The sequence below is a fragment of the Dipteris shenzhenensis genome, chromosome 29, assembly GCF_047967505.1.
Source record: "Dipteris shenzhenensis isolate YYH24624 ecotype China chromosome 29, Dip_SZ_1.0, whole genome shotgun sequence".
NCBI lineage: Eukaryota > Viridiplantae > Streptophyta > Polypodiopsida > Gleicheniales > Dipteridaceae > Dipteris > Dipteris shenzhenensis.
The window spans coordinates 16,859,931-16,881,812 of NC_141624.1; the positions used below are offsets into that span (position 1 = coordinate 16,859,931).

Consider the following 21,882-nt stretch of genomic DNA (forward strand, 5'->3'; position numbering starts at 1 on the left):
TGAACCCTTGCCGCAGCAAGGCGCTCCTGTATCCAATCATCTGATGGTTGTCTTTGCTCCTCCCTCTGCAAGGCTGCCAACTGCCGGCGGATACCAATCTCCTACCTAAGTACCTCACCTCGCCCAGCACTAGCGACAGAGTGATAAAAGTCACTAATACTAGCAAGTGTTGAGGCCACATGTGAAGAACCAGCCACCCCCCCTGGCATGTGAGAAACCCAGAACTCCAAGACTACCTCTGTGAGAGTCTCATTTGTGTATAAGGCATCGGGGATCCTGATACTGTGAGACCATTTTCTCAGATGGGGCTCTGAGATAGACAAAACTACCGGAAAATGGTCGAAAGTGGAAACATCAGATGCAATGCAAACTGTCCCCCCTCTATCAAGAGCCCAGTCATCCACATAGAATCTGTCAATCCGAGCATGGATAGGCATCTGCACCCTACGATTCGACCACGAAAACAAAAGTGACTGAGATTGAATATGAAATGCATTATCTGACCAAACATCTCTGCCACTGAACCTGAACAAGAAGGCATCCCAAGCTGCTCTCTCGAGGGAATGAATACCACCTTCTTTGCCCCCTTGCTTATCAGATGGTGCCTCAACCATGTTGAAGTCACCTCCAATAATCCACAAATCTGCAATGTCAGCCCACGAGAGCAACTCTTTTCAAAACAGAACATGGTCCCCTCTGTTATTCGGAGCGTAGAGGTTGAGGAAACCAACCTTACGTTCGTCAATCAAAAGTAAAACCCACTGGGCCCTAGAGGGGGTGATGGTACCGTGTCCAATGACCAGAGGAAGAATAGAATCTGAAACTAATATGCATATACCTCCTCTGGTTCCCAAGGCAGAAAGCCAAAAAGTCCGGCCTGAAAGCAGCTTACTTGACTTGGAGCAATCTCTGACATCCAGTTTGTGTTCATGAAGAAAAAGAATGTTCAAGGAACCACCTGAAACACCTAGATGGAGCTGATAGAGAGAAAGATCTCTCAATAGGGATGCCGATAACTGGCTCTTCGAAAGTGGATTCGTCAATCGAGGTGGGGAAGGCCGACTCAAACACACAAAAAAAAACTCCGTCCGCTTTCCTGATGCCCAAAAGACACCCAAAAAAACGGGGGCACACCTGAAGGGAGAGGGTGAAGGAAGGAGGGAGAGAGGAGAGAGAGCAAGTCATAAGAAGTAGCAGATAGGTTGAAGGAGGAGGGAGGCTGAAGAAGGGGAGAGCCAAAAGGGGGGAGAGGGATGGCAGCAAGGGAGAGAAGGGAGAGGGACAGCAGGGGAGTGAAGAGGAGAGAGGGAGGGGAGGAGAGAAAGGCCACCATTTAAGAAGCCTTACCTTCAGAACAGTCAGAGAATTTGCAAGTTTTTCATTCCGCCAACCACCAGGGACTGCAAATGCCAGCGCAAAATGGGTACACTTGCAACATTAGCAAAGAGGTGAAATTTTAGTGATACAGCATACAGACCAAGAACTGCATTTGTTCCAAAAGAAAAAAACTTGATTACTTCCTTTCTACAAAACAAGAGAATCAATGAGAGACTCAAAGGAAGTAAAACAACTTACAGGTGAATCTGCTTGCTTTCGCCAATCTCCACCCACATAGTCAACTTTAGGAGGGCAAAGAAGAGGGATGTTTGGGAGGTCTGAAAGAAGTGGTTCTACAACGGCAACAAAATCATGGTGATCAACCCCAGACGCAGTCAAAACCATGCGGGGGGCAGTAAAATTCCTCTAAATAACACACAACAAACAAGAAGCTAAATTAGGCCCAAGTTGATTATCGTTCTTCCACAATTGTACAATAGGTGAAGAAGTCCGTCCATCAACAATGTTCTTATTTCTCCATACTGCAGACATATTGGCAATGCATATCTTTCAGATCAGTGTTTTCCATAGATATGCAGATCAGTGTTTTCCATCATGTGTAACCATTGAATGCAAGGGCCTCTTGACCATGTACATTCTTTCATCCCAAAAAAGTCCCTATGAGAAGACAAGTGAGATCTCCAAGGAAAATTGCCATACATGATGCATGCGGAATAGTGCAGTAAAGATCAAATTTGAATTTAGTGACTCTATAAAAATCGTCATACATGATGCATGCAGGATGGCAAAGTAACCAGGATACTTGAATTCTGTTGCTCACGTTCACAACCACCACTCCATGGCAGATATGTATATGAAAAGGTCATATTCATACTTATGCGAGGGTAATTTACAAATGTAATCAAATAAAAACATATCTACCCAAATTTCCACTTGTGAGGATAGGCTAGAGCTAGTAGTCTTAAAAGTTTTTGCGACAAGTGAATTTCATGCCATCTGATGTACTTCCTATCGTGGGATGCTACATATGGTGAAACCTTATGATCGAACAACACATTCAATCACTTTTGAACACACTCCTAACTCTTCTCCCTCCATGCAGATTACTATATCTTCCCCTTTCTGAAGGATCAATAAACAAGAGAGCGAGCACAAGATTCAAGAGTCGATGGATATCAGCCATCACGTCAACTAGACTGAATGAAATGAAAAGTACATAGTACTTGTAGGTAGTTCCTAGGACAATGTCCTAGGTGTCACATAGGACTAAATGTCCTATGTGGCATAAAAGGCACAAAAAACACTAAGTGGCTATAACTATGCCTACAAGGCACATACCATGGCCCATAGGGCATCACTAGATCCGGGAGTAGATAGCCTACAAACCCCCCTCCTTAGTATGGGCTGAAGTATTCTGAAAATGTCTTAGAATACCTGGTATTTTCTGATCATGGTGGCACATGTTCATCCAATAGGATATAGCCACCTATGAAGATCTGTAAGTAACTGTCGAAGCCAGACACACTCTACTGTAGCAGTGAAGGCTGCCCTGTACTTATCCTTACAGCTAGATGTGGCAATTGTTGGTTGCTTCTTGCTAAGCCAAGAGATACATGAACTGCCAAGGCAAAAACAATTGCCAATATGTGACACTCTGGTGTCGGAACAACTTGCCCAATCACTATCCGTGTAAGCATGCATGGTAAGTGAACCCTGATCAACATAGAAGAGGGCTGAATCCTGAGTGCCTCTGAGATATCTGAAGACTCTCTTCACTGCCTGCCAATGCTGTGAACTGGGCATGTGCATGAACCTGCTGAGCCAAGATACTGCATATTGTAAGTCAGGTCATGTGTGACATAAGTAAATGAGACATCCAACAGCCTGCTGATAAAGAGTGATATCACATGGTGGGCTCCCATCATGAGCTGAAAATTTGAAGCCACGGTCCATTGGAGTAGAGATTGGCTTGCAATCCTCGAACTGAAAACGATCAAGGAGCTGTCCAATATACTTGGACTGTGACATCATGATACCCCCCTCAACATGAGCAAACTGAATGCCCAAATAATAGTGTAACTGTCCCATGTCTGACATGTCAAAAATCTGCTGCAAATCAGCCTTGAAAGCTGCAATATGCTGAGTATCTGGGCCCGTGATCAGCATATCATCCACATATAAAATCAGCACTAAAAAATCAGATCCACTCCCATGGACATAAAGAGTGGGCTCTATGGGACTATTCTGAAAACCAAGGGATAGTAAGTGTGCATGAATTTTGGCATACCATGCCTTGGGTGCCTGCTTGAAACCATAAAGGGCTTTTCTAAGCCAGCATACCTTGTTTTCAGAACTAACAACCTCAAAGTCAGGAGGTTGTGTCACATAAACTTCTTCCTGCAGATCCCCATGAAGAAAAGCAGTCTTGATGTCAAGCTGGTGCACTTGCCAATGGTGATGGGCTGCAATGGCAATGACACATCGAATAGTAGTAATCCTGGATGTGGGAGCAAAGGTCACTTCAAAGTCAATGCCTTGTTGTTGGGCATACCCTTTTGCAACAAGACGGGCTTTGTGTCGATCTATACTGTAGGATCGCTTAGGAGAGAGAGAGTGCAGGTGGCAAAAGAGTCGATGATAAACGCCTTAGCCGTCACGTCAAAGTTGGATAATCAAAAATAGAGTACAAGGTATAAGTACCTAGACCTAGGACTAAGTGTCCTAGGTGTCACATAGGACTAAGTGTCCTATGTGGCCTTAAAGACACTAACACTATAAGTGTCTTTATTTATGCCTACCAGGCTCTACCATGGCCTATAGGGCATCACTAGAACCACCAGAGGATGGCCTACAAACCCCCCTCCATGGGATGGGCTGAAGTACTCTGGAAACGTCTCAGAATACCTGGTATTTTCTGGTCGTGATGGCACATGTTCATCCAAAAGGATATAGCCACCTATGAATGTACAAGGGATGTCAAATCATGTAACAAAGGGAACCAAGTGTAAAGCATGTCGAAAGACTTCGAACTTGGGACGAGGAAGTGCCTTTGTAAACATATCTACTATGTTGTCCTCTATGGGAAGATAGGACAACTCTATGTCTCCTGCTGACAACCGCTCCCGAACATAATGGCAAAAGCACTCTGGCTGTCAGTGTAGACAATAGTGAAGGATGTCTAGCGAATACCAAGATCTGTAAGTAACTGTCGAAGCCAAACACACTCTACTGTAGCGGTGAAAGCTGCCCTGTACTCAGCCTCACAGCTAGATGTGGCAACTGTTGGTTGCTTCTTGCTGAGCCAAGAGATACATGAATTGCCAAGCAAAAAACAATTGCCAGTATGTGACACTTTGGTGTCGGAACATCTTGCCCAATCACTATCCGTGTAAGCATGCATGGTAAGTGAACCCCGATCACCATAGAAGAGGGCTAAATCCCGATGCCTCTAAGATATCTGAAGACTCTCTTCACTACCTGCCAATGCTGTGAACTAGGCATGTGCATGAATCTGCTGAGCTGAGATACTGCATACTGCAAGTCAGGTCTCGTGTGACATAAATAAATAAGGCATCCAACAGCCTGCTGATAAAGAGTGATATCACATGGTGGGCTCCCATCATGAGCTGAGAATTTGAAGCCAGGGTCCACTGGAGTAGAGATTGGCTTGCAATCCTCTAACTGAAAACGATCAAGGAGCTGTCCAATATACTTGGACTGAGACACCATGATACCCCCCTCAACATGAGCAAACTGAATGCCCAAATAATAATGGTATGTATCTGGCAGTCCATTCAATGTGGTACTGACAAGCTGTGAATTCTTCCATCCCATCTTGACTGTTCTTGAGTTGGAAGAGCAGCAGCAAGAGTGCTAGAGGAAGAGGCATCAGGAGGAGTACCCCCTGCAAGGGGACCAGCAATAGAGGCAACCACTGTAGCATTGGCTGGCCTCAGATCAGCCCCAGAAACAACATTCCACAAATTCTTTGCAACTAGAATATGTTTCATGAGATAAGACCACATCGGATAGTTGGTGCCATCCAACTTATCATCTTCACGAAGAACTCCAAATAAATCTTAATTGTTCCCAGCCATAGCAAATGTGATACCCTGAAAAAGACCTGAAAACCCAAAAGCCTCAAGGCTATCACTGCAAAAAGCTGGCTGTCCAAAAATGACAGCAAATATCTGCAAATTTTTGACCCAAATCAAAGGGCAAATGCAGATCTGACCCAAATGTGACTGTGGCAGGCAATGTTCACTACAAAAACAGCAAATCTGGCAAAAGTTATTGAGGGCAAATAGGCCAGAGAGAGGGCAAATACAGAAAAGCCCCAAATTTTGCGGAAATTTTGCAAATGTGACCCAATGTATGCGAATCTGACTCAATGTCTTGCAAAAAAGACTCAAGTCCCAAATTTTGCTGAAATTTTGCAAATGTGACCCAATGTATGCGAATCTGACTCAATGTCTTGCAGAAAAGACTCAATGTCTGAAAATTTGACTGAATGTCCTGCAAATGTGAATCAATGTTCTCCAATCAATGTCCTGAATGTGACTTTGTACATGCAACACCTGTACGGAGATCTCGAGAGAAGTACTAGCTGTACGGACAGCTCAAGCACCAAATCAAGTACACCGTACGATGTACAGTGTACAACTGTACGTGTACGGTGTACAACTGTACGGTTGTACGGAGATCTGAAGTACTGCAGTTGTACAGAGACTCCCACATGCAAGTACAGAAGATGTACATAGTGCAATACGAACAGTACGACAATGCAGGTACTGATCTCTACGGCAACGCAAGTACGGTGGCTCTAGTATGGAACACAACGCAATGAAGTACAGTACGGCACAATACTGAGTGCAGGTATGAACGTAGTGCATGTACAGATTTGTACGGAGTGCAAGTACGGACGTACGACGGAGGTACAAATTTGTACGACGACACACATACAGACTCAATTACGACATATGTACGGGCAGCTGCAAGAAACGTACGATATCCGTACGTGACTATACGGACAATACAAACAAGAGGCACAAGAAGCAAACCTGGGCTCTGATACCACTGTAGGATCGCTTAGGAGAGAGAGAGTGCAGGTAGCAAAAGAGTCGATGATAAACGCCTTAGCCGTCACGTCAAAGTTGGATAATCAAAAACAAAGGAGTACAAGGTACAACTACCTAGACCTAGGACTAAGTGTCCTATGTGGCCTAAAAGACACTAACACTATAAGTGTCTTTATTTATGCCTACAAGGCTCATACCATGGCCTATAGGACATCACTAGAACCACTAGAGGATGGCCTACATATACTGCCATCAGATTTCCTTTTTAATTTGTAGACCCACCGGGTACCAATGGCATGCTTGCCGGAAGGGAGATCTACTGATTCCCATGTGTCATTTTTGGCAATGGATTGTAACTCACCTCTCATTGCATCCATCCACTCTTTGCTGTCAAAAGCATCCTTACGGCACAAAGGCTCTTCATTGCAAGCTGTAGCAAGGAGTGCAAACTCAAGAAAATGACCATGCATCTGTCGATTCCCTGATCTTGTCCAAGCAGCAAAAGGTTGATCTTGTTTGCTGTCCCTCAATATATTAAGAAGCCATCTGGGAACTTGCCTTTGCTGTTTATTGACAGCTCTTTCTTCAATCACTTCATCATGAATAGTGGAATCATTTTGTGTTGGAAGAGAAACCTGCAAATCAGCATGGGGTAATGGCTGATCATTGCTTGTTGGAGGGCCTGCAGGAGGCTCATGTTGCTGGTCAAAGTCCCCCTCTAAGGAAGGCAGAGGTAACCAAGAGTCAAAGGCATCAAACATGTCAACTTCTGGCTTAGCTTTGCAGTCCACAAGAGGAGAACCCGAATGTTCAGCAAAGATTGCATCTCTACTGACAATAATCTTCCCAGTATTTGGTTGCTATAACCGATACCCTCTGCTCTCCTGGCTGTAACCAATAAATATGCATTTGATTGCCTTGTCATCAAGCTTATGTCTCAACTGAGATGGTACATGAACATATGCAAGAGACCCAAAAACTCTCATGTGTGAAAGTGAAGGCTTCCTGCCTTTCCATGCTTCATAAGGTGTAACAGTCTTCAATGCCCTTGTAGTGATCTATTCAGCACATAGTTGGCACACATCACTGCATCAAGCCAAAATTTATTGGGCAAGGACTTGGCCTTAAGCATGCATCTGGCCATCTCCATAGTGGACCTGTTCTTCCTTTCAGGAATAGGATTATGCTGAGGAGTGTAAGGAGTACTGCATGAGTGAACAATGCCCCGTGAAGACAAAACAAAAACGCATCAAACTCCTTTGACATATACTCCCCCCCCCTATCTGTGTTGAGGGTGACAAGCTTGCATCCTAATTCATTCTCAACGATATTCAGCCATCTCTGAAAGCATAAGAAAACTTCAGATTTGGCTTTTAAAGGATATATCCAGCAATATCTTGTGAAATCATCAATGAGAGTCATGAAATACTTGTACCCCCCAATGGCATTTGTCCTCATTGGGCCACAGACATCACTGTGCACTAGCTGCAATTTCCTTTGTGAGAGTTTTGGACAATTCTTTTGAAAAGGAAATCGATGCATCTTACCCAAAAGACAACCCTCACACACATGTTTGGAAACTGTGTGAGTTTGAGGTACATCATTTGCCATCTGCTGTGAATGTAGCTTTGCAAGAGCTCTATAATTGAGATGGCCCATTCTCTCATGCCAAAGATGAGTTTCAGCAAGCTGTAATCTGAAATAGCCAATGCTTCAATAGAAAGTGCAGCTGAGTGATGATCAAGGTGATAAAGCCCCTTTTGCAAAGTGCCAGTGAGAACTATGGCATTGTCATCACGAAGATCATAAACTAGGGATCTGTAGCCATCAAAAATAACTCTGAAATCTGAAGTGGCAATTGCTGAAATTGAAATCAAGTTGACTTCAATTCTAGGCACAAACAGAGCATTTGTCAGAGTGACACGATGGCTTGAAATGGATGTGAGCTGCACATCTCCAACTCCTTTTACAGCATATGAAGCATTATTAGCACATGTAACAATCCCCCCTCGAGGTGCATCAGCTAAAGAATGAAACAACTGTCTGCAAGATGTGACATGCTTGGAAGCACCACTATCGAAGTACCAGGACAGGCGTCCATACAGTCATACGGACTGTACAGATGGAGGCGCAAGTAGATTTGAGATCTGTTTGAAGTGATCTGCAGCACAAAAAATGGCGACAGATGGCCACGGGTGCTATAGGAGACCTCGAAAATGCTGCAGCAGAACCTAGAAGCAGTCGCCGGAGCTGGAAAGCAGAAGTGAGGTAAGTTATGGCGACAAAAAAGCTCTATAAGCCTTGGACAGCAGCTGAAGAACCTCGAACAGGCTGGAAATGTGACGACCAGCAGGGCAGCAAACTCCCAATGAGCAATGGAGGACTCGAGGGAGGCTAAGGAGAGCTGGAACACAAGTGTAAGGCTGGCTCTGATACCACTGAAGGATCGATAAACAAGAGAGCAAGCACAAGGTTCAAGAGTCGATGGATATCAGCCGTCACGTCAACTAGACTGAATGAAATGAAAAGTACATAGTACTTGTAGGTAGACTCTAGGACTAAGTGTCCTAGGTGTCACATAGGACTAAATGTCCTATGTAGCATAAAAGGCACAAAAAAAAACTAAGTGCCTATAACTATGCCTACAAGGCACATACCATGGCCCATAGGGCTTCACTAGATCCAGGAGTAGATGGCCTACACTTTCCATACTACCCAAGCTATTATACCCCCCATAGGTATCAAAGTCCGCTCTTGAGGTCCTTTCCCCAAGCAGCCTCCACTTCGCCACTACATGCAACAAAGAACTTCAAAGAGTCTCCAATCTACAACAGCACACATCTGGTGGTAAGAGGTTCAATGTCCAATCCCATGCAGCAACCTGGCTATTGTACACCATCATATCCCCAACAGCTAGGCTGATAAAACTAGCTTTCAAGACTCTCATTTGTAACATCCACACAATTTGAGGTGAGGTTTAGTGTATCATGTATCATCTGTGCAGAAATCTGACTATCGTACACCCCCTCGACCCCATAATTTGATACATCTGGTACGTTCTCTACAGGCATGCCCCCAAGACACAATTCCAGCTGCTTTGCAAACCCTTTGCAGCCTACTGACTCCATGATGCACTCAATCGAATAAAGAGTACTCCTCCCACAACCAAACAAGTAATTTTTAGCTTAAAATCTCCTTCCAAGAGAGACTTATCTTTCTTAATGGGGGAAATTCCAATTCAAGTACTGGCACCCAAAAGGTCTCAAGAGCTTATCCAGTCCAGGAGTGTTTTGAGCTTTGGAGGGATGCCTATCGAGACAAGTGCTATATTTCTTTTCGAAAGCAACTTGTGTTACTTATTGGGGGTAATTCCGATGCAGGTACTGACACACAAAAGGTATCAAGACTCGTTTGTCAAAACAGTTCAAGGTCATGGAGGAAAACATGTAGAGGACAGCAAGGCGGCTGACCTAGGGCACCTCGAATTGCAGCAGCAGGCTGAATATATGCAGGTCAGCTGGTTTAGAGCTCCTGTAGGCATTCGAACAGCAAGGCGGCTGCTACAAATGCTTTGAAATGCTAGAACAGGGCAGAAAACAGCCGAAATGCAGCTTTGGAGTGGTCGCCTATGCAGCAAGAGCACGAGAGAGGTGTTTGTCGACGACGAAACTCCTCCAAATAGCCTCGGGTGACCACACGTGCAGCTGAGCCTGCAAATGGACTGTTGACCAGCAAGGAAAGGGCCGCCAATGAGCTGTAGAGGACTCCAGGCAGCTGGAAATGGCTGAGGAGTGTGACCCTAACCTGCTCTGATACCATTGTAGACTAGGGCAAGCAAAGGAAAGCAATGGAGCAAAACTGTACTGCTGTAATGAATTGCAGGAATGAATGAACTAGTACAAAGCACACCCAATATAATGAAACCCTAGGACAAGGTGTCCTATAGTGCCTCGTGTACTAACTGGTATATGTACTAAATGCACCATGTGTCCTAACTGCCTATATCTAGGCCTACAAGGCACATACCACGGAATAGGAGGCACCAATGCGCAGCCCATGGGATGGCCTACAAAGCGAAGCGTCACTGGGAAACGAGGAACATGGTGTGTCGTCCACTATAAAGCCATGATACCAAGCGAAGAGGAAGACCAGGTGAGGGCCAAGAAGAATGGGACTCTGCTCCACAAGTGTCGAGGCGGTGTCGAGGGAGCGCAGCTGGATTAGGAAAACCCCTCTCCCGTAGATGGTGACCTCCTAAATGTGGTCGCCTTCTAGTGCTAGGCTCGCCTAGATCCAGTCTCTCAACTGTCGCCTTGTGGGTGTGAGGCCAACTATCCTGCCCACTACTACCTTCTCCTGTAAAGATTGAACCGCTTGCTTCACATATTGCTTGTCAGCTGGGGAAAGGAGAACCTTAACGACTGGGGGATTCAAGGGTGCTGTGCAAAAAGACAGCAAACAAGGCCTTAGAGCCCTCGGAAACCAGACTACCTTTTCTCCAAAAAGAAAACCAGGCCCTTCAGAGCCTAGGGGGGCTGTCGACTTGCCCACCGGGTACCTCCAGAGGCAAAAGCTGTGAAAAAAGGGGGTCTCCAAGGGGGCGCAGCCTTGCAAGGGAGCTGTGGGCTGGTTAGGATAGCCGCACAGCAGCCCCGGGCTCCAAAAACCACCAAGGTGGCGCACCCACCCTTGGCGGCCAGAAAACAGCGGATGGGGAGGGGGCGGGCAGGCGGGGGGGGAGGGGGGAGCAGGGTGGGGAGGCGTGATGAGCGGGAAGAGGGTGCGAGCAGGGCGGAGTAGGAAAAAGAGGGCGCGAGGAGGAGAAGGGGCGGGGGTGAAGGCACGAGAGAGGGCGGAAGAGGGGAGGAGCTATGGCAGGGAAGGGCAGCGGGCTGAACAGGGAGCCGCGGTAGTCAATCTCTGAAGCTTGCTAGTTGTCCTTGTGTTAAGCTGGTCTAAAGCTTGTGGTCTCAAGGGAAGGGTGCTCCCTGCTGAAAAAAATGAATAGCACCAGGGGGACACAGGGAAAAGGTGAAAAAAAGAGCACAAGGCAAAGGGAAAGAAAAGTGAGACAAATGAAGAGTCCAAGTATGTGTTTTAAAAATAGATCTGTGCATAAACGCGGAGGGTGAGGAGTTGCAAGGGTTACAAAATCACATGGGAAAGTGTCAAAAGGAGTGGAGTAGAGTGATAGAGCAGGGGAGCATATGCATGAGCAAGTGGGAGCCGTTTCCCAACCAGGGAAGAGTTCTTGCAGGCTATATTTAGCAACCAAAATCCTCCATCCTGTTTTGGAGTTTTCAAGGCATCCCATGCAATATAATATATCCATTTCTTCCCCTCAACTTTTGCCCAAAGAAATGCCCAAAAAGCCTCTCCACCTCATTCTAGTACTTACCCTTAAAGTTCCACATTGTAGCAACGTATGTGACTGCTATAAACAAAATGTGCTTCACAATTAGTACACTCGCATTCCAACCTAAGCAGAGACAGTGCTAGTATCTTAAGTTAGATTTGATTTTTTCTTTGAACCACTGGAAAGCTATTTTAGAGAAATGTCAACCTAATGGGAGCCCCCATGTACCTTACTACTTCCCCAGCTCCAATCCATTTAACTGGTAGCTCACTCAACCATTTTGAGGGGGCATCTCTTGCCAGTCTCAGTCCAAAGGACTTCAACTAGCTACACACAGAACTAGATGCCTGGCATACTAATGAGACAGCCGCAAAGCCTCCACTGACTCTTTCTCCTCCTAACTGAGAGCCATCAAATCATCAGCAAACAATTGGCAAACTAGTTGTTCTCCAATTGGGAGAGTTAGCCCATGCAAAGCACCTTCCAAAACTCTTTTCTTCAACAATCTTATAAGGGGCACAGACCCTATTGTGAACAATAATGGGGCAATCAGGCATCCTTGCCTAATAGACCACGTCAAATCAAAGGCTCCCACAATACCCCATTCACACAAAGCATTGCTGATGAATTCCCAAATAGGGTAGAGATCATTCTGTAGAATTTCGAACCAAAACCAAGTTTCTCTAGGACCATCACTATGTAGTCCCACCGTATACGATCATACACTTTATCTAGATCCAATCTATATAGCAGGCATTTTTTACTAGACTTCCCAGCATAATCCATTGCAAGGCTAATACTTGAAATATTTTCACAAATATCTCTGTTCTTTACAAAGACACATTGCTCTCGATCTACGACTTTAGTGCAAATGTCCCAAATATGTAGGGAGAGGGCTTTGGCAATCACCTTGTATGAGGTGTTCAACATTGCAACTGGTTACTGGTAAGTTGTGTTGGTGAGTAAAATTGAGAGCGGCAAAGGTATGAAAAGAGAAGTACAACGAAGTGAAGATGTCAGTCAGGCTTGAGGAAGAAACAGAAATGTGCTTACAGACATCCATGAAAAAGGTCAGTCAAAAGAGGAGGGCTAACAAATGGACACCTTACATTATTGTTGCATAGTAGCATATCTTCATCACTTCAGGGTGCTCCCTAACAAAACCTCTGAAGGAAATGATTAGACAACAGCCATTAGGAGTTGTAAGAGCTAGCATAAACCAGTGCAGCAACTGGGACAAAATCATAAGAGAGACTTGCATGTCCATGCATAGCATGGTATGCATCCTAACACATCCCTGCCTACATTGTCAGTGCCCACAGCACCATAAGGAAAAGAACACAATACGGCACTTAGCAAAACCCAAGAAAAGAAGATTGTATGCAAAAATAGACATGGGTTTGCAGGAGCACTACTCACATTCACATAATCCTGTAAGGATTTGCCGTTCAGGGTAGCTAAGCAGGTCTCAGAAGCCACAAAACTCTTGGAGTAGTCGCCAGAATATCCTACTGAATGCAGAGCTTCTGCCAGTAGAAATTGTGGGTTCTTCTTATACTCTCCCAGTTCTGTTTGAATTTTCAACAACTGTAACATACATATCAGCAGAAATCACCTTCCCTGAGACAAATAACGTCAAATTTAACCTATAGAAAACTCTGTCAAACTCCATTACCTCTTCATTGACCTCGCAATCATTGAAAATAGAATTACGCACACTGTCAATCAGTAATTCAACGATTTGAGGCATATATGTCTTGATCGCATTCCCTGTATAAGCCATCTGATCACGACTTGATGAAACTGAAACATGTGCCCCAACTGCTTCCAATTCCTGCACAAGCTGGCAATGTGTGCGGTTCCTCGTGCTCTTGAATGCCATTTTTTCTAGCAAGTGAGTGGCCCCATAGCTGTCCGGGCTTTCATGTATACAGCCAGAGTCGATTAAAAATCCAACACTTATAGAGGGGCCCTGTAAAATGTTTAACACGCCAGCAATTACCGTCACTAGATTTGCAACACCAAAGGTAGTCACTCTGGATTCTTTCTAAAGAATGTACGAATATATACATGAAGATAAGTAAAAGCAAGGAGTATTTATTTCAAAGGTGGTTACAAGGGAATTATTACCAAGGAATCTTCTGAAGCAATCCTCAGACCATTGGGAAGTGTAGTTAACTTTGTTTCAACTGGCCTTGTAAAGTCTGGTAGAGAAACAAGTTGCTTAATCCCTGGCAAAGGATCACGCAAGGATGGGATGTTGAGATTTTCTTTTGACGAAGATGGTAAGCTGCTGCAAGGAGGGTCTTGCAAGGTAAGAGAGTCAACACATGTGCACATGCCTCGTCGCTTAGAGAAAATAAGCTGCACATGCCAAGAAAACTTATAAATAAATTGCTTCAATCAATACTGTCTACAAGATTTTGTTGCATGCATGAAGAAAACAGCTGTACAGAACTGTTTGCAATAGATAATTGCTCCTGTGCACACTGATCCCCTTCATACAAACATTAATTTTCCCTTAGCCCCCTTGCTCTGTATCTCTCCTTCACACAGCCTTTGGCTGCCCTCCTCCCTCTTAGTGTTTTCAGGCACACTTCCAGCATGCGAGCACAAAATCACTTCTCTTTGATTCTCTCATTGAACCAGCGGCCTTAAAGTAGAATGCAGAGAGAATGAGTGGATTGATTTTGAGAGGCTATGGGCCATGATGTTATCTCATATGATTCAGGGGAAGAGATGTACACCACACAGCAGATGCCTCATTCAGCTCATCAACTATCTAGGATGGGTCAGGCATTTTGGCTGGACAGATGCAGGCCGTCAGAGACAGCCCTCTCATCATCTATGCAGCTTGCTTGTGGACGGAGATGAGCAGTGATAGTATACACAAGCCTCCAAATGGTTTCAATTGCAGGACACGTCTATGGATCCTTTATTGCCATATCAGTACTCACTAGACACCCCTTTCCAGCGACACAGCAGGAGACTCAACAGATCATCTTGGATGACCTATAGCAGGTATACTTCCATAGGACAAGGATATCTCCTGTGCAGCCACATGGGGCCAACATGGACTTTCACAGGGATTATTTCCTCCACCTGAGGGAGGACAACTTCATTCAGGTAGTGAAATACTTACATATCCATCTGTCTCTTGCAGTACGGATCACCATGGGCCAGCTCAGGACCTCATCTCATAGATTCCAAATTGAGGCACGTCACAAGATTGCAGCCACACAACAACCAGAGACCTAAGGCTTTCCACCCTTTGTGATACACACAAGGTGGAGATTGAGGAGCATGTCCTGCTGCAATGCGCTAGGTATTATGAGATCCAAGGGAGATACCACTGCCTTTTCTCCCATAGGTACATGGATATGAGCAGAATCATTGACTAGCCAGACCAGCGATGTGCAAGCACTCTTGTACACAAGGTCACCCAACTTAGGTCTAGATTCATGAGACCTACTGTGGACACAGCCTAGACAGCAGGAGATCACAGACGACTTCTTCACAGGAAAAGAAGTGGATGAAAGACGTCAGGATTGAGACCTTCATTTTCAGGCACACCAATTCAGTACAAGTTGGAAACAAGCCCAGCAAGCACCCACCCCATCTGAGGCTGTAGCATTGCAGCATCAGGCTCATGCTGCCCATGGGTACATCTTATAGAGAGGAATAGGGGACGTCAGCAAAGCAAATTTTAGACATGTTTCAAAGACACCACAACTTTAGATGGGATCCTAGTCAAGCCCATGTAGAGCTTGAGTCACTCATGCCCAAGACATGATAGAGGACACATGACAAGATATGACAGGAACTCCTCGACACGTGGAGTGTCTTTCCTGCAGTTCCTAGTTTCATCAGTAGTTCTCTTCATCCCCCTCAGTGTCGACACCCTGGTCCTCAATCTACAAAATTTAAGCAACACATGTTGTCCTCCACCTTCACAAGAAATCCAACTCTGTGCACCAATGCTCAATGTCTAACATTCAGACAATTACCTCACTATTTGCAAGTCTTCTTTTTCTTTACAAAAAAAGGAAATTTCTATTAATGCTTGGAAAAATAAACATACAAGTCAGCTATCCTTAAGGTGCTGACCGGGAAAAACCCCAAAGCCTGGTAGAGAGAAAGCCAGCCTGATTTCTGAGAACCCAGCTCACTGCCTAGGGTATCTCAAGGACAAGGGCTAACAACCAAGGGGGGGACTATACAACCAGCGAACCCTCGCAGCGTAAAAATGTAGAAAACTCCTGCAGGCCATGCCTTGCAGAAACGCTCCTGCCTTTTGGTGGTCGCTCTGGAATCCGATGCCCCGCACTCCCTAGTGGCGTGCAGGGTGTAGATATCCTGCCAAATAGCAACCAGTGTGGCCGTGGGTGGAACATGATGCTCTCCCATCCTAGGCTGCAGCGCGCAACCCAAATGTTCCAAGCCATGATGCTGGCCACTGTCTCCTACACCCCATCCTCATGAGCTGGAAGAGGGTGCTGTCGAGCGGGAGGAGTCGCCTAGTGTGGCTCGGTCCAATAGATGCTATGTCTGTGTATCCTGTAAGCTAGAGAGACCTCGTCAAGGTGGAAGGCATGACCCCCCTCCGTTAGCCAGGCTGCCATGCCCAAAGTGAAATCCCAATGGATACTCTACATCGGGGCCACAATGTGAAGGGATCCTAGCCAGATCCTCTAAGTGCACGGGCAGCTCCAAAGGCAATGTGGGATTGTCTTCAAGACACCATCCCAGTAGCTATGGCAGCACCCATCCACCCGCATCTGCTCTAACCAAGGGCCTATGGGCAAACCCCCGTGAGCAGCCAACCAGAAGAAGTATGAGATCTTCCATGGTCGAAGGCTTGACCATAGAAGTGTCCAGAAACGAGATCAAGCCTCCTGGGGTACCTACTGCTTTGCCCAATGTCTCTCTCTCTCGAAGGAGTCTAGGTCGATGTCTCCATCTATAGTCGCAGTCCGATCCGTGTCGTGTAGGAGAAGAAGGATATCTCCTCCACCCTCTCTATGTGACCTACCCTGGATGGCCAAAACCACTCTCCTGGGTCCCATTGGATCTCCCAAAGGGGGCGGCCCTCCCAGAGCCAGAGTCGCCACCCGGCCCGCAAAGGGACACCTGTCCTGGAGAGCTGACCTAACCATCTGCCGTCTGCCCAAGTCTGCAGAGCCGCCCTCCAAGTCTCCAATATGGCTATGTCTATCTCCCTCATTAGGGACCCGCCTCCTCGTAGGTGGGAGAGAGCCCTCAAATGCGCCTGTGAATCAGATGGGAGCCTACTCCAAACCCCGAACGAGCTGGCTGGTATACTGTTCCACTGAGCCCAGCGCATATGTATCCGTTGTCCGAGCATACATCCATCTTGATCCTGAATCTCCATGTGCCAAATAAGGGGTTGTCACTCAAAGTCTTCTCTGTACCCATATGAATCCTCTTGCCAATCTCTGCCAAACCCTAAAAAGGCTCCCCATCAGCAGGGATCCCTTCCCATGAGAGGGACCTCCGAGAAGAGCCATCGATGGGATTGCTGCCGCTGACCGCCTGTGCGTGGGGTGCTCCTGAGAAGCCCCCTCTGCACAAGGAGCTTCCAAGGCTCTACACCTGGGGTGAGGTCACGAACCACTAGCTTACATATCTAGATGAATCCAGGAACATGCCCAAACTCATCCTCTAAGATCACAACATAGTGCAATTTCAATCTCATGATAGTCACTTATAAGGTTAAAAACCATAAACTGCATCACACATAGTAGGGACTAGCTACTATGGCATCCCCACTGACGTCATCAGCACCCAATAGTGGGTGTAGACCATAAGTATAAACATATGCTCTCACACATACAAATCCACACACCCACACAAACTTGAGCATCCATTTATACAAAGTCTTCATATTGAGTTTCTTTCGGCACTTCGGAGGTGAAGGACACATTCAGCCATGACGAAGGCTAGCACTATAGGAGAAGGCTAATCAAAAAGTCATCAAAAAACCCAAAAAGGCTCTGCTCTACATCTTCAGATCGATGAAGCCTAGGCCACCTTGAGCTTGCCACCCCTATGAAGAGGCCGATTGATTTGGTCTAGTTGATCCGAGCCCCGGAGGCCTTGCAATAGATGGCCAAATCTCCTCTGACTACCTTGATGCTCGCTACTGACCCCTCCACGTACAGCGCCGTGTCATCTGTAAACTCTGAATCCAAGCTCCTCCTCCTGCCGAATCGGAAGTCTCATCCCTGTCAGTCCTGCGGCCTGGGAGCATAGGAAGTAGCCAAGCACCTCGGCTAAAAAAGGAAGAGGAAGAGGACAAGGATGCAGCCCTGTCGTACTGAATGGGAAAGAGAGAAGGCCTCACCTGTGTGTCCACCAATGAGCACCTGGCTAGAGCCCCGTGTAGAGAGAGCTGAAATCCTCGAGATCCAACGGTCTGAGAAACCTAGTCTACGCATAGTGTCCTCCAGGAAGGGCCATTCCACCTTATCGTAAGCCTTGTCGAAATCTAGGAGAAGGATGGCTAGCGGTTGTGACTACTCCTTGGCCTAGTCTATGGCCTCCCAAAAGATGAAAATATTGTCCAAGATGCTGCGTTCCTGAACAAAGCTTGTCTACATGTCATGGATGATATAAGAGAGATGGGGACGCAATCGCAAGCTCAAGACCCTAGCTAGGATCTTGTATGCAATATCCAAAAGCCTCCACTCGCGAACTTATCTCCTCCCTTCGAGATCAAGCAAATCCAACCCCAGCTCAGTGAGTGAGGGAGTGAGCCGCAGTCAAAGATCTCCTAACAAGCCTCCCTCAATAGGGTGACAATGAGCTCCCCAAAACTCCAAAAGAAGAGTGGAGTCAGACCGTCCTCCCCAGGACACTTCTAGGGGGGAGGGAGGGCCTTGAGGGACTCCCACAGGTCCTCATCCGTAAACAGTGTCTCTAATTGTCGGCCTCCCTGGCCAAGAGAACCATGGGAGTCTCCACCTCAGAATGGAACAAGTGCCAATTGAGGATCTCCTGTGGGTCCAAGTGCATCCGTCTCTGCTCATAGTCTCTGGAGATGGGTCCCTGCTGATCTTGGCCCTGCGGTCTGAAAAAACTGCCTAGTCATCCTATCTCCTTGCTGAACCCACTTGGTGTGGAAGGAATGGTACGAGAAGTCAGCTCGACAGGCCTCCTTGGCCTAGAGATCCAACCTCGCACCCTCGTAGTGATCGCTAAGCCACTAGGAGCCTGGATTCTATTCTCTGAGTCTCTCTTTGGAAGCTAAGTCCCGTTGCAGGGGCTCTCTCCCAATCCTAAAGAGCGTGTCTCCGTCTGAGAGCCTGTGACTGTACCTTTGTGCTACTCCTCTGGATCGCCTCAACCACCCAGGTCGCCCAACCTTCACTAGGCCCTCCTCCTGGCTGCTACCAGATCCCTGCAACTGCCTGCTACACCTCCTTGTCCTAAAGGAGGTCATCTGGGATGCGAACCCCCTTTGGAGGAGAACTCTATGGGGCTGATGTAGGTGCAACACCGCTAGGGAGTGGTTCGATAACGTGGTACTTGCCAGAATCCTTGTGGAGCCCCCTCTATGCAGCACCCAATCCCCAACATAGAATCGGTCCAAGCACTCCAACAACCCACCGTGTCTCCTCTACCCAAAGGAAAAGAGGAGGTTGCCTGGATCCTAGAGAACTCCGCCTGACTCCACGAATCTCTGCCGCTGACCGCAAAGATGAAGTGCTCCCAAGTGCTCCTCTGTGTTGCCGACATCTCTGTGTAAGAAGCTCCTCTTTGTCGTCCCCAACAATCCAAGGGTCAACATCCGGAAAGCTCTCTGTCAGATGCCTCCAAAAAGCCAAGTGGTGCTCTCTGTAGGCCAATGCGTAAACGTTCAAGATGCCATCCTAGGCAGAGACCCATCCTTACTCCTCGTCCCGTAATTAGCTCACCCTGGTCATATACCTCTGGAGCCACTGCCTGGGACGCCGAGATGCAAACCCCTCCGTTGCGGCCTACTACGGCAGACCACACCTCTCGGCCTCTCTCCAGAAGCAAGTGATGACGGCGGTGTTGGGGTAAAGGCACTGGCCACCCTATGTAAACAGTACTTTATGTTGTACTTTAGTGTAGGACACTTAAGTACGCTAAGTACACATTTGTACTTAGCTGTACTTAAGGGTTACTACCTTATGTATAATATAAAAAGTGTGTGTGGGACATATGCTTTAACTTGTTGCTGCAAGTACAACCACATTTGGTACAGATTTGGTCGATTTTGACCAAGTTTGACTTTCGTCAAATTTGGGGCTTTTGTTGCCTAACCGGCAATCTGTCAAGTGGGAGCACTCTACATGCATCAGACTATCTCGTGGAGCACTACTATGCTTTGAAAGTGCAAATTTGACTTACAGTGTTTGGTCAAAGGTCAATCTTTTCCAGATTGGATGTCAAATCTCTGATTTTCTTCATGCATTCAAAGGGCTTTTGAGCCACCTCACTTCCAAACTGTAAATTCAGTTGGGGGGGAAGTTTCTGGAGCATATGGAGGTCTAAAATCAGGGATTTTCATCAAAAAATCAGAGATTTACAGTTTTTTGACAGTCCGGGACTGTCAAACATCAGGTTTGACCATATTTGACTATCAAAAAAAAGTCAAAAAGTACTGCTGTTTTTTATTATATCAGTTCTGGGATTTCTCTGGAGCCATTTGACGCAGCCGTACCGCACTTTCGCCAGCGGAAAAGACAGGAACAGCTTGCTGTACTGTTTCTGCAGCAAGTGGGAGAAAAATATTCAGTTGGTTTTGTGCCACTGAAACAGTACCAAGTTCACTTTTGATCGTACTTCCGCTGCGGGGGGAATTTTCTTGGAGTGACTAGTGCTTAATTGCACGACTACAGGGAGTCAGGCGGTTCCATTGAGGAACAAACTCTACTTTCTTTACCATGAGTTCCGGCAGCGACGTGTCGTCCTTGTTCCAGATAAAGAAGCTCGAAGGAGCTAAAAACTACGACATATGGAGGACACAATGCTACAATGTGTTGATGCAGAAGGACCAGTACAAGCCTATAAAGGAGAAGGGTGTTAAGCCCTCCAACGTTACTGATGAGCAGTGGGAGAAGATGGACAACTTGGCCATGTCGACCATTATGCTTACAGTTGTTGATTCACTGGTTGTAGGCATCAGGGATGAACCTACTACGTGGAGGATGTGGAAACGTCTTGAGGATACTTATGCCAAGAAAAGTGCCACGGGAAAAGCTTACTGGCTGAAAAAGCTTGTTGGTCTTCAAATGAAGGAGGGGACACCTATGTCCACTCATATTATTGAGTTTAACAGCATATTCAGCCAGGTGATCAACCAGGGGTTGAAGCTCGATGATGAGCTGAAAGCTACACTCATCCTATGTTCTCTACCTGAGTCATGGGACACATTCAGGACTTCTACCAGCAACTCAAATGCCATTCTGTTATTTGCAGATGTGGAGAGTGCTCTTCTACAGGAAGAGATGAATAGAAAGAACAATGCTGTTGGGAAGTCGAATGCTTTGAATGCACGCAGCAGGTCCAAGACACGTGGAAACTACAAAGAAAGAGAGAGGAGCAAGTCCCGCTCTAAAAGTGATCTTGTATGCAACTATTGCGGCAAGAAGGGACATATTGAGAAAAAGTGTTTTCAAAAGAAGAACGACCTGAGAGCCAAAGAAGGCAAGACTCAAGGCAAGTCTAAGGGCAAGGAAAAAGAGGAGCTACATGTTACTTATGTTAGTGACAGTGACAGTGGACGTGAGATATGTTTCACCTCTTCACTGGAGGCTCATACACTTCATGCTGGTGATGGATCAGATATGCTTTCCTGGATTATAGATTCAGGTGCTTCCTTTCATGTTACACCCTACAGAGATCTGTTTGTCAGATATGCAGGAGGGCAGAAGGGAGTTGTCTTTCTTGGTGATAACCATGCATGTTCGATCATTGGCATAGGTGATGTCAGGCTTGTTCTTGAAAATGGCCAACAGTTAATGCTCAAAGGAGTCAGGCATGTCCCTGAAGTGAAGAAGAACTTGATTTCCACAGGTTTATTGGATGACGATGGTTATCAGACCACCTTTGGCAGTCAGA

At 46.3% G+C, this 21,882-nt stretch overlaps 1 protein-coding gene across 2 annotated transcripts in view; it reads right to left on the minus strand.

Annotated features, from left to right (window-relative positions):
- LOC147882504 (mitochondrial-processing peptidase subunit alpha-like) overlaps positions 1–21,882 on the minus strand; it is a 57,942-nt gene that overhangs the window by 24,689 nt on the left and 11,371 nt on the right. For both annotated transcript variants that reach the window (XM_087400602.1, XM_087400601.1), the window contains exons 2-6: positions 13,903–14,136; positions 13,448–13,744; positions 13,192–13,359; positions 1,576–1,743; positions 1,348–1,428 (exon numbers count right to left, since the gene is read on the minus strand). In XM_087400602.1, the coding sequence (XP_087256728.1) occupies positions 1,348–1,428; positions 1,576–1,743; positions 13,192–13,359; positions 13,448–13,744; positions 13,903–14,136 (948 nt within the window). The remainder of the gene's footprint in view (positions 1–1,347; positions 1,429–1,575; positions 1,744–13,191; positions 13,360–13,447; positions 13,745–13,902; positions 14,137–21,882) is intronic.